The sequence below is a fragment of the Lepidochelys olivacea genome, assembly GCF_965140295.1.
Source record: "Lepidochelys olivacea isolate rLepOli2 genome assembly, chromosome: 12".
Classification (NCBI taxonomy): Eukaryota; Metazoa; Chordata; order Testudines; family Cheloniidae; genus Lepidochelys; species Lepidochelys olivacea.
The window spans coordinates 15,606,452-15,619,319 of record NC_140422.1 but is presented as its reverse complement, the minus strand read 5'-3'; the positions used below and the strand labels follow the sequence as shown (position 1 = coordinate 15,619,319).

Genomic DNA, 12,868 nt, shown 5'->3' with positions numbered 1-12,868 from the left:
TGAGGTCTGAGTGCTGTCAAGTCCTGTGAAAGCTGATGGTCCTGGTTCTGGGGTTCCTTACAGCTCCTTTGAGCTGGCCGCAAAGCTGGAAGAATACTGTTATTCCCCTCATGGAATACTCCTGGAGTATGGGTGCTTCCCCAGTGTTGAAGTGCTAGTGAAACTGTCCCCTGCCACAATCCCCTTTGAAGCCACAGGCATATAAGGGAGGCATAGGGTGTGTTGCTGGAGCACATTGCACTCCTGCCTGCTCTGGGCTGCTGGTCAGCCTTATAGGGCAGATTCAGCAGAACCTCAATTAGAGCAGCCCCAGAGGCTGTTGTAGTTTGCACCAAGGACTGCTCCAGTTCCCAGCTAGTCCCATATCTACTTACTGCAAAACTGGCATAAAGCCACTTTTATTACCCACCCTGCCTTATGTCTGCAGTGAAATCACTTTGGCTGGGGCGAGAATCAGGACCAATCGGAGGAAAACATAAAAATAAACACATTCAATAGACACCATTTATTAAAATGTGCAACCCCAGGGGCTGGCAGAGATGGTATATTTTCCTCATTCAGCCCTGAGGGGAAGAAAAATTTGGGAAGCTGCAGCTCAGGGTGGGGAATGATGGGGATCTGAGTACCTTTCGAGCATGCAGCACGTTCCCAAAGTTTCCTCCCTGCAACTGCATGAACTAGTGCATCGGATTTAGCAAACACATTTCAGTTATTAGAAAGAGGCCTCCTCCTTTTGCCTTTCCTGGGCTTTCTCTGTGGCTCTGTGCTCTGCTGCCTGTGTCTGGCTGGAAGTGAAATGCACTAGAGCTGCTGCTGCTCCTTTTTTTTTTTTTTTTTGAGAGACTCCAAAAGGATCTTTATTCCCTTTCATGTGCCGCCTCAGTCCAATAGGAATCCAGAGGCTGCCTGCAAGTGGTCTAATCTCAATGAGGTGTCAATCATGTTCCCTGGTGGGTGAAGTAAGGTCTTTTGTAACCGCCTCTGTCTTTGGGAAAAGAGAAGAGAGAGGAGAAAGACTTCAGCAGAGAGAGGAGGAACGCAGGACCGTGCTGCAGAAGGGGAACTGAGATTTGATTTTTGCTTTTGCTTTAGCAGGGGGGAAAGTGGAGCACATGGATTTCTAAAAACGTTGGGATTTTATATATAGATAAATATATATATATAAAACCCACCACTGAAAACAGTCCAATGAATCGCAATTGCAGATCAATGCAGAGAAATGGGGAAACTTCACTCGAAACATGGTTAGTTCCTTTCACTTGCTACTCCCACAGCCCTTTCCCCCTTGTTTGGATGGCGTGTTGTTTGTTGTGATTTTTTTATACTGGTGTCTAATGATCTTCCTGTATTATTTTTTTCCCCTACACTTTCCCATGGACCTGCCTAGCTGCCGTTTGTAAACCGAGAGAAAGTCCAGAAGGTAGGGATGGCTCTGTATTGCTGGTAACTTTCACATCCCCCTACCCCTCTCTCTCCCCTCAAACTTTCTGCGGCGGGTTCGGTGGGACTGTGGTGGCCGGCTCAGGTTTATACCTCAGGTGCTGGTCCACTTCCCCCTCCCCACAGCACTCCCACCCTGGGGCAGGCAGAGGGCATGGGTGTGCTGCTCCAGTATGTGGCATTGTCTCTTGTGCTTTCCTTAGGTGATAGTTTTGCAGTGAACGCCTCTCTAGCTCGGAAAGGGATTGAGGACTGGATGGTGAAGCAGAAATACTTCGGTAGCAGCGGGGGCAGCAGTACGGGACTCCTGCAAGGCTGCCAGCACCGGGCTGTTTGCAGGCTCTCCAGCACCAGGGTATGTCAGTGTCTAAGCTGCACAAACTCCCCCACTCCCCCTTCCCTCTTCAAACACTAAAAGCCCAAGCCCCTTTCTCCCTTCCCTTCCCAGGATCAGCTGTGAGGAGGCTCTGCTTTGCCCAGATGCTGCTTTTAGGGGCTGCCCTGGTGGGTGGCTTCTTTCCTTGTGGCCCTTTGACGAGGTTAGAATCCCAGAACAAAGTCTGCTCTGGCATAAGAGCCTGCCAGAAGTACAAGCACCTGCCCACTAGTTTATTAGCCGGACGATTAGTACAAAACCCACTGCAAACAGGAACAAACAGAAAACCATTGGAATGCGCCCAGCTCCCAAAACGTACCAAGAGAAGCGACTGTCTGTGGCAGAGAGCTATTGCTGTGGCTCTTTGACATAGGAGTTCAGGAGAGCCGAGCCACGAAAGAGCCTTTTTACTTTCCAAAAGTGTTATTTGCTGATTTGGTCACGCTATTAGTGCATGGGTGATTTTCTTTTTAAGGAGTTTTTGAGCTTGCCACTTGTCACTTCCCAGCTCATCTGTGTGCACATGCTGCTTGGGGGAAGTCTATGTAACCAATTCACCCTAAATCCTCCCGGTAAAGTTTGGGCAAGAGTGGGGTTGTAGGTTTCTTTCTTAATGCTGTCCCTTGAAACTCAAGGGAATGATGGGGGAGTAGAAGACCGTGATTCTCAAATATTGTCCATCTACTCTTTTAGGATCTCATCCAAAGCTCACTGAAGTGTATGGAAAGACTCCCACTGATTTCAATGTGCTTTGGATCAAACCCTTAAACTGGGTCAGTGGAAGAGTAACCTGAGAGATGAGGAGACTAGAATCTGTGCTTCCCAGTGCAGGAATGTGTGTCAGAAAACACAGTTAGGGCAGCAACACCAAACATCCTGCAAACTTTTGTGTTTGTGAGGAGACATTTCGTCGTAAATGGTGCAGTTTTTACTTAACATCTGGACTTTACCTTTCCTCTTGTTTGAGATGTAGAATGGATAAGAGACTATGTTGGGGTCTTAAAACCTTTCTCTTGTGCTTGGGGGTCTATAATCTTAAAACCTTTCTCTTGTGAGAATTGATAAATAATTTGGAAATCATTGGAGGCTGGGTGAAAGGAGTAATATGCTATATAAGTGTTATTTATTATCAGTGGACAAATTAATTTTGCTCCCTGTTAAACTCTCTTAGCCACCATTGGTTTGAGGGTTTGGCTTGGAGTTATGTGTTGGAGAAAATGTGATGACAGTGGGAGAAAGAATTTCTTACTTAAAACAGTGTGTGCATAATCTGTATCAATAAATAGAATATAATAATTCTGCCTACAATTATTCTTCAGATAAACCCACTTTTGCAAGTCAAACTTTTGAGATGTGTGTGTTCTACCCTTAACGGGCAGGTTTGTCTAGGAAGGAGAGTCTCAAATTTAAACTGAATACAAAAAGAAAACATGAGTTTAAAATACAGGGAAAACCTCACAAATTCTAACATAAGTTTTATGAATCTCAACGATACTTTGAGAGACTTGCAAAACTCTTACTCCATGAGTTTTATTTATCTCTATATATATTAGTAAAAAGTCATTGTTTTTCTTAGTTAATTAAGCAATTAGCTAAATTATCCATACTTTTTACTGTCCTCTAAAATTAGTTAATTTGAAATGTGCTTGAATGCACTATTCCATAGAGGGTGTTGACTGTACCTCCTAATATGTAGTTTGGTGCAGAATGTTTCAAAATAATGGTGGCCTGATACTGCCCTGAATATATGGCCTCATTGCCTGTTAATTGCTTTAATGCTATTGGCATCCTGCTGGAAGATGGCTGTGACAGTTACATTAAGGTTCCTTAAAATATGAATTTTATGTCATATGGAAGGAGGTATAGCCGAAACAGATATGCTGTGTGTAAAGGTTATGGAGTCAAGGTTGCAAGACCAATTCTGAGACCTATCTTTGATTCTCCGATATCCCAAGATATCATAGAATCATAGAAATGCAGGGCTAGAAGGAACCTCAAAAGATCATCTAGTCCATTCTCCTGAACTATCAAGTGGACTGCAGCCTAGCATCTTAGTTATTAGTTTATTCAAGATGTAGAAGTGACTAATATTTATAATCAATTTCATGGAATGCTACATAACAATTGTACATACCCAAACACTTGAATCAATCAAAGTTTTTTCTTTGTGCTTGTGCCATGGTTGAAAGTTTGGTTTTCCATTAAAACCTATTTTAGTGAAAAAATCATATTTTAATGATGATTTTAGTGAAAAATCATATGCTATTGTGGTTTGTGGTAGGAATAGATCAGAAAGAGATGAGAACATGTGGAGTCAGGGAAATATCCAACTGAGTTTACATTAGAGAAAAATCAGTGGCTCTAGGAATATTTTTGTTCACTATTGAGCCTCTTCTCAGGAATCTCTAAAAAGAATCATGATTATCTGTTTAGCGTTTTGGGCCTGATTTTGTGAAATTTTGTGCATCTTCTCTTGGCTTTCGATGAGAGTTGAGAGCACTCAACAGTATTGTGCTGTGAAGTTTTGGATCGTCTTGGTCCAAAGTTTTGGAGGTTTTGGATCGTCTTGGTGAAAAATTGTTCATAATAGAGTAACCTGACAATACATTACATATAAATCAGGATATAAACCAGTTGTAGGCTGTTTTCTCAAGAACAGGGCCACTAAAATGGGCTTCACTTCTGTCTTCCAGGGAAGTTGATACTAATGTAGCTGTTTTAAAGCAACAAGGAATGAGTAAATTAGCTAAATAAAGTTTAGTATGTTCACTTAAAATATAAGATTGAATGTACATGGATGAGTTTCATAAACCAGTTGAGGGAAATATTTGTGTACACTGAATCTTGAACTTTTTGACAGAAGCATGGTTCAAAAATTCAAAAGCTGTTCTATTACTGAACTGTAATTTAGAGTGTTTCCTGATTGGAACAAGCTTTGCTCAGCTGATCCTCCTCCACCCCCCGCCCCCCCCCCCCCCCCGCCAACAGTCATGAGGAGAAAACTAATTAATGTCCAGCTATTGCCAAATGCATCAGTCATCTGAGAAGGCTGTCGTAGTAGTAAATTGTTGTTGGGTGAAGGCACGAACAAGGGTAAAGTGGTGTGTAAACAGCCTTCTCTTCTGGGATAAGAGCTCTGATCTTATTAAAGCATTGACACCTGCCCAGAAGGGGCTGCTGTGCTCTACATTTTTTGATTACTGTGTAAGCTGGGGTTAATTTGCAGCCATCCTGGTCCGTGACACTGAATTAAAGGAAAAAGCAATTTTGTGGCATCCTTGAAAAGTATGATGGCTTGAGTTATCGTCTGTTTTTAATGTTAATTGAAACCACTTAATTGAAATGGGGTTGTACATTACAAAGCCTTTTAGGGAAGTAGAATACATGTTTGTTGCTACCTTATGAAGGAGTTAACTTGAGGCTGGAGAAAAAGGGAAAAGCTTCCTGTCACTGAGCGGATTATCCTTTAACAGATTTCATTTATTCATCTTGTTTATTTTTACAAACTATTTCTGCAAACCACCATTATTTGAATTTTTTTTTTAAAACTAAAAAGCGGCTTTGTGCTAGAGGGGAAATTTTTAAATATAGCATTTGCTTAATTCAATTTACTTTTATCTTCAAAGCCATAACAAATTTTACTAGTTTCTTACTAGAGTGTCTCATCAAAATCGGAGTTCTGGGTTGAAAAATCTGTCATTTTTAATTGCCTGTATGAGTCCGAAACAAACTGGTACCCACTGAGCCAAGTTGGAAGTTACCATGATGGGAAAACTAGGAAAGACTTTAGGTATCGGTATATTGTTAGGACTTTATACAGCTCTTGATTTGCATGTTCCACTCTCTTGACATCAGTGGGATTGCACCCCCCCTGGCTGGGAGCAGTACAGAATGTAATACTAAGAGATATCACTGGCTTTAAGACTGGGGCATGCTTTCCATATGTTCTATGCCTGTAACTTCCATTGACATTAATGGGCATTCCATGCATTGTTTGAGAAGAGAATAGACCGCAAAGTGTCAGCTTCCATTCTCTTCTAACAGGATCTTTCTTTTAAAAAAGATTGATCTGTTCAATAGTGTGTTTAAGCATGCGTGTGTATATGTACACAGATATAGTCTGTAAAGCACACATGTAGATAGGTCATGTGTGCTGAATGAAAACACAATTCCTTAAAAATCATTTTATGATTTATTGTCCACATTCACATTGCCTTCAAGGCCATTAAAATGGTAGAGTTAAATTTTAAACACTAGTTAGCAATATTTTTGGAGACCATCTCATGAGCAGAACTCTGTTTTGAGAGGCTGACCTTTTCTTGTCATGGTAGCAATACAAGTATGTCTGCCATATTGCTGTGTGACTACTTAAAATGTTCTTTTTTCTTTTAACTTGCCTCCTGTCAAGTATGCACATAGTCTACCTCATTGTTGGCATTTTGTAACTAATATACTATATTGACTTATGGAAACCTGGTTAAAATTAACAATGGGTTTATCGGTTCTAGGTATTGCTAGGGTTTGGATAATTGTTAATTTTGCATGCATCAGGTGTAGTAGACCAAAACAAATTCACCCAAATTTTGCAGTGAAAGAGATAGGAGAGAAAAGCCCTAAGTACTGTTGAGATTTTGGTGCCAACAAACCAAGACAGTTTAATTACTGGTGCACGTGGTACATCTTGACAGTGCTGGTTTGGGAAAATTACACTATGAACACTAACAATCAAAGAAGCTCTGAAAGTAGTAGTGCCATGGTGATGAGATTAGTGAATTGGCCAGTACTGTAGCAGAAAGCTGGATTCCAGGGGAATTATCCTTGAATGATACCAGTTGGTACAATTAAAAGCCACAATGCAGCAGCCATATGGAAAGTGTTAGACGTCCTTACATGGTTTCAAAGCTATGTGCCGGAGGTTAAATTGACATATGAAGAAAATCATAAATTAAATATTTTGTGTTATGAAATTAGAAAGTTGACTTGCTTGAGCAATATGGAGGAGGTAGATGGGAGATGATCTTCATTTCATCTGGGCTTGTTTCAAAGATACTTTAGATTAAATGTGGTGCACTGTCAATTTGGGATGTTGATTGGAAAGCTAAATGGCCCATGAAGTCTCTGCAAACAAACCTTGTTAAATCAATTTATTTGATCTCTTCAGACAATGAAAAATATGAAAGTTGGAGTTACTGAGATTGATGTTTATAATGATGAAATATACCCTGTTTAGTAGCTGAAGGAGGTCTAAATCTGAGTGACATGGGAAGGTTATGTCACTTAGGCTTTCCAGTAACAGATAGCACCTCCTGGCTTTATGCAAGCTTATTTCTCATGAAAGGCGGGCTGTTTTATGGAATACATTCTCTTCCTCTGTAAATTAGGATGAAATAGAACAATGATGTGTTATATTCCATATTGTCTTAAATGTAAATAATTTTTTCCAGGCTTTTATACTAAAAGTTCTTGCTTACAACAAAGATGAGAAATTTGTTACATTCTGGACATATGGAAATGTTCTTTACACTAGAGTTCATTAACAGACGGTTCCGCTGTAAGTTTTTTTTTAAGATCTATAATAAGACCCCGGAGGAGCCAAGTAAGTGGATACTTGTAGGCATCCCTCAGAAGATGATCTCGGTTGACTTGAATGGTTGCTTTTGAACTGGGTTAGGAACAGAGGAAAGAGGAGTCCTTGAGTATTGAAACTGTGTAAGGGTTGATTTTATTCTGAAGGAAGGGAATTGTTGTTCAGTGATTTTTAAAACAAATCAGAATGTGCAGTCGGTGCACCTCCCACCAGTTGGCCTTTATAGAAATTCTTGTGGATGGGCTAAGCTTCATGAATGTTAGCATCCGAAGTTGGTAGAAAAGTAAATGGCAGATGTTGAAATGTAAGAAATATTTGGAGCAATTCTTTGTAATATGTCACCTCTCTTCCCCACTCTCCCTGTCATTTGTGCTGAGTGAAAGTACCTGTTACTTTGAACACACAGACTAAGAGTCTCAGACTTTGTGGTATATATTAAGGTACACTTCAGCTCTGAAAAGTGACTATGGGAAAATGATGCCTTTTTGACTCCATGTGTAAATTCAGTCCTATCTGCTAATGCAAGGGGGTAACTATATGCACAAACTAAAATGTACATATGAATTTACTGACTTATGTGCTCAGATAAGTGGCAGTTTATAGCTGAAGTTGATGAAGGTACATTTAAAAAAAAATATGGACACAGAAAGCAGCCCCCTTTGAAATATTTGGTACAGTGTCATCTATGCTTTTCCACAACCATCTAGCCTCTAGACTGGCCCTGGTACCCTTGTTGTTTGGGTCAATGCCTTCTCCGGAAGAGTGCCAATATGCAAATCATACTGAAATGGGCTAGGCTGTGTCTTATTTTTAAAGAGATTGAATTGTATTATGATGGCAAGACCATCAAACTCGTTTTTGGATGTTACCGACTTTGGATTTAAAGCCGGTCACTAGAAGCATCCACCCACTGTGTCACTTGCCATGAGAGTCCCTTGTGAATCCGTGGATCTCCTCTGAAGTATGGAGAGGGGACTGCTTTTATTCTGAACAGAATTTAATTTATAAAACTTCTAAAGTGCCTAGATTTTCTGCCAACTAACCTTGGGCTTCAGTCTAGCAAATGTACACAGCATGTGTAATGTTAGATCTTAGATGGATTGGCATGTGGTCAGCACAGTCTATGTGCTGTCCATCCCCGAGAAATACTTTGTGTTTTGTGCTTATGATGGAATTTAATGCATTTGGGGCTGTTAGCGTGGCAGCTTTAAAGGATTAAGTATATTGAGGTTCCCATTAAAGTATAACTCTGTGACTCAAGATCAGTGGAAGAAAATCATGCATGAGTGTTTGATCTTGGGTGCAGCCACACATGCTGTGAGGTATAAAATAAGGGGATAATCTCAGTAGGGAAGTAAGAGTACAAAGTATTGTCTTGCAGGAGGAATGGGATTTTGGAGCAGACTTGGATCTTTTGATCCACAGTCTCATGTGACTTATGTGTGGTACCCAGGTGACAGATTTGTCTCGGGGGAGGAAGAGGGATGCAGGAGGGCGTTTTAGGTGCCCTCAGAAATAGTTTGCTGTCTGATTCTCCAAAGAGATGATGGTGGTAGCTAAGGTCTCAGCTATTTCTTGTTGTCCTGGCTGAAAATGTCTATATTTCCACCAGGGTTAATTATGCAGGGAAAAGGAACCAAGAGATAAGTAAAAAGGATAGTGCGTGTAAAACTAAGTCTTATGCAAAAGTGCCATGTGGCGCACAAGTGCCTATATAGCGCCTCGATCCTGAACTCTTTGTCCAGGAAAATCTCGTATTGACTTCAGTGAGAGGTTTTCCTAAGCAAGGAACACAGGATCCTGAGATCCTAGAGTAAAAGGCAATCTGTGGATTGCATAAGATGCTGTGGTTAAGCCTGTGTCACTGTTTCCATTATAAACCTCTCTCTTTTTAAAACAATAAATAAAAATTTTGTTTGTGAACTTTCCAAGTCTTTCTCTGTCTCTCCCTGTTCACATAGTGTACGTGTGTATGTGCTGCAGACACTCTCTCCCCTAAAAGAGAGAACATCACAATCTAGCAAGGAGAATATCTGTCATTCCAGCTGAGCAAGGTCTAAGGCAATAACCCAAAATATCCTGGAAGAAATTCTAAAAAGCATTGAAGAAATCAATCATCTAATCCTAGAGGAAGGTCTTTGATGTAATCCTAGCAAGTTTATACTGGGAGCCTGCCTATTTCTTTATGGTCAGCTGTAGACTTTCTATATGAAAAGTGGATGAAATAATTTCATATGCTTCTGCTTTTAAAAAAAGAAGTTTCATAGTTTTCTAAAGTGTACACACTGTTTAAATGCAGACTGTGGCTTTTAGCCTAAGACCAGGTGGGGAGGAAATACTTTTCAAAACAAGTACTTACAGAAAAATAAATAATAATTTGATATTTTCCCATGGAAATACTGTCCCCCATTTAGTCATGCCGAATATTTAATTTTGTTTTGAAGGTAAATGTTACAGGTTATCTCAGTTTAAACTATTTTTTATTTATGTAAAGCTTATGTACAAGGGTTTGTTCCTAATATGGATGCATGTATTAAAGCAGTCTTTAAGATGCCTTAAATAAAATATTTGGATAGTTTTATTTTTAAGTAACTTTGGGGGTTGAGCAAGTCTTATTTACATAATCTGTAAAACCTCCACATTATTTTCCTACACCCTTAAGGATTGATCCAAAACCCACGGAAGTTAATAGGAACTTCATTGAGTTCTGTGGGCTTTGGATCAGGTTCGTTGCAGTGTCAGCTGGTGAGGATGGAGGAGTAAAATGGCCAGACTAACGGCTTGTTCATCCACCAGGGATTGCACTAATCCTGTAGTGGCAGCGTTTCTCCTCTCAATCATGGCAGTTTACTCAGTCACTCTTCTCTGAGAGTTCAGTAAGGATTTTGGCAATTACATTGCAGTTTATATTCTCATAGATGATCAGGAATAGGGCTTTTAGCTACGGTATTATTTAGTGCAGTGGGAGCAGCCCATTGGTACATCACATCCCTGTTTTTAATGGTTTGGAGGTTGACTTTTTAAAAATTTTTAAGTCCAGTGAGCTCTATTATATGATTCCATTATGAGTCACACCCACCTTTACGTAATAAACATTTTTTTTTAAATGGGGTTGTTCATGGCTGATTGAAGACACATACTAACCGTTTTGCTCTGGACTAATATGTGACATAGGGCTTGTCTTCACTACGGAGCTAAATCGGCACTGCAGCGGCATGGATTTAGCGGGTCGAGTGAAGACATGCTCAGTCGATGAGAGAGCGCTCTCTCATCGATTTCTGTACTCCACTTCAACAAGAGGTGGAAGCAATGTCGGGGGCAGAGCATCTCCCATTGACATAGTGTAGTGTGGAGCCTGTGGTAAGTAGGTCTAAGCTACGTTGACTTGAGTTACACTACTAACGTAACACAAATTGCGCAGTTTAGATCAACTGGCAGCTGTAGTGTAGACCAGGCCATAGAAAATTGGGTAGCAAATTTTTCCTATTATTACTACTGGAACTATTATAGGTGGCCTCTCACCTACCATGGAAATGCAGCCATTGATGGATTGAAGCATGGCAGCTACACAGCAGCAGACACTTTAAACACAACAGTTGAGGAAGAATACTGTATCCATTTGAGACTGCATGGGGGATTATAAGGAGGCAGAATGTGATTATCCAGAATGTGATCATCAGACTTTACACCCCTAGTCATTTCAAGATGGTTGGTTTAACTGTTTGGGGTTTTTTTGGGGGGCGGCGGAGTGGGTGGGTTTGGGTTTTTTTTTTGTAATTTATTTTCATTTGGATGAAACAGATGCTTGTGAAAGTGCTTAACTAACAGCAAGCACAGGGCAGACTTAGGTTATTAAATGTCCTTTGAATGCCATGGCTGCCCCGTGCTCTTATCCAGAGGTAGTATTTAGCCCTTAATAAGGACAGGGGAAATGCAAGCTCTGCCAGCGCTTAGCCTATGCGCATACAACACACAGTTCATGCCCAAAGTACATCTCTGCCAATACAACTTATTCCTCACCTGTGGCACCCTCTGATTCTTGCCAAGAGGCCCAGAACTGGAACGACGGGCACTATGGAATTAAAGATACTGCAGTGAGGAGCACCTTGGATGGGGCAATAACTTAACAGCAAACAATAAGAAATGTCTTTTGGTAACCACAAATATATTGTGAGGTCCCTTCTAGTTCCATAGCAGTAGCTGTTCTTTGACCCTATTCCATGTGTTAGATGTTTCTGATGTAGAAGCCCTCTACACCAACATTCCACACAAAGATGGACTACAAGCTGTCAGGAACACTAACCCCGATAATGTCACGGCAAACCTGGTGGCTGAACTTTGTGATTTTGTCCTCACCCATAACTATTTCACATTTGGGGACAATGTATACCTTCAAATCAGCGGCACTGCTATGGGTACCCGCATGGCCCCACAGTATGCCAACATTTTTATGGCTGACTTAGAACAACGCTTCATCAGCTCTCGTTCCCTAATACCCCTACTCTACTTGCGCTACACTGATGACATCTTCATCATCTGGACCCATGGAAAAGAAGCCCTTGAGGAATTCCACCATGATTTCAACAATTTCCATCCCACCATCAACCTCAGCCTGGACCAGTCAACACAAGAGATCCGCTTCCTGGACACTACGGTGCTAATAAGCAATGGTCACATAAACACCACCCTATACCGGAAACCTACTGATCGCTATGCCTACCTACATGCCTCCAGCTTTCATCCAGACCACACCACATGATCCATTGTCTACAGCCAAGCTCTGCGATGCAACCACATTTGCTCCAACCCCTCAGACAGAGACAAACACCTACAAGATCTCTGTCTAGCATTCTTAAAACTACAATACCCACCTGCTTAAGTGAAGAAACAGATTGACAGAGCCAGAAGAGTACCCAGAAGTCACCTACTACAGGACAGGTCCAACAAAGAAAATAACAGATTGCCACTAGCCATCACTTTCAGCCCCCAACTAAAACCTCTCCAGTGCATCACCAAGGATCTACAACCTATCCTGAAGGATGACCCATCACTCTCACAGATCTTGGGAGACAGGCCTGTCCTTGCTTACAGACAGCCCCCCCAACCTGAAGCAAATACTCACCAGCAACCACACAACAGAACCACTAACCCAGGAACCTATCCTTGCAACAAAGCCTGTTGCCAACTGTATCCACATTTCTATTCAGGGGACACCATCATAGGGCCTAATCATATCAGCCACACTATCAGAGGCTCGTTCACCTGTACATCTACCAATGTGATATATGCCATCATGTGCTAATGCCCCTCTGCCCTGTACATTGGCCAAACTGGACAGTCTCTACATAAAAGAATAAATGGACACAAATCAGACGTCAAGAATTATAACATTCAAAAACCAGTCAGAGAACACTTCAATCTCTTTGGTCACTCAGTAACAGACCTAAAAGTGGCAATTCTTCAAC

The 12,868-nt window shown here is 41.1% G+C and overlaps 1 protein-coding gene across 2 annotated transcripts in view; it reads left to right on the top strand.

Moving 5' to 3' along the window:
• The first annotated feature begins 895 nt into the window (after nucleotides 1–895).
• The window catches only part of NKD1 (NKD inhibitor of WNT signaling pathway 1), a 141,963-nt gene continuing 129,990 nt past the window's right edge, over nucleotides 896–12,868 (top strand). Inside the window, exons 1-3 of one of the 2 annotated variants that reach the window (XM_084644374.1) lie at nucleotides 896–1,244; nucleotides 1,388–1,420; nucleotides 1,644–1,795. In XM_084644374.1, coding sequence (XP_084500500.1) covers nucleotides 1,220–1,244; nucleotides 1,388–1,420; nucleotides 1,644–1,795 — 210 coding nt within the window. In that variant the 5' untranslated portion in view covers nucleotides 896–1,219. The remainder of the gene's footprint in view (nucleotides 1,245–1,387; nucleotides 1,421–1,643; nucleotides 1,796–12,868) is intronic. The other variant, XM_084644373.1, reaches the window with a different exon arrangement.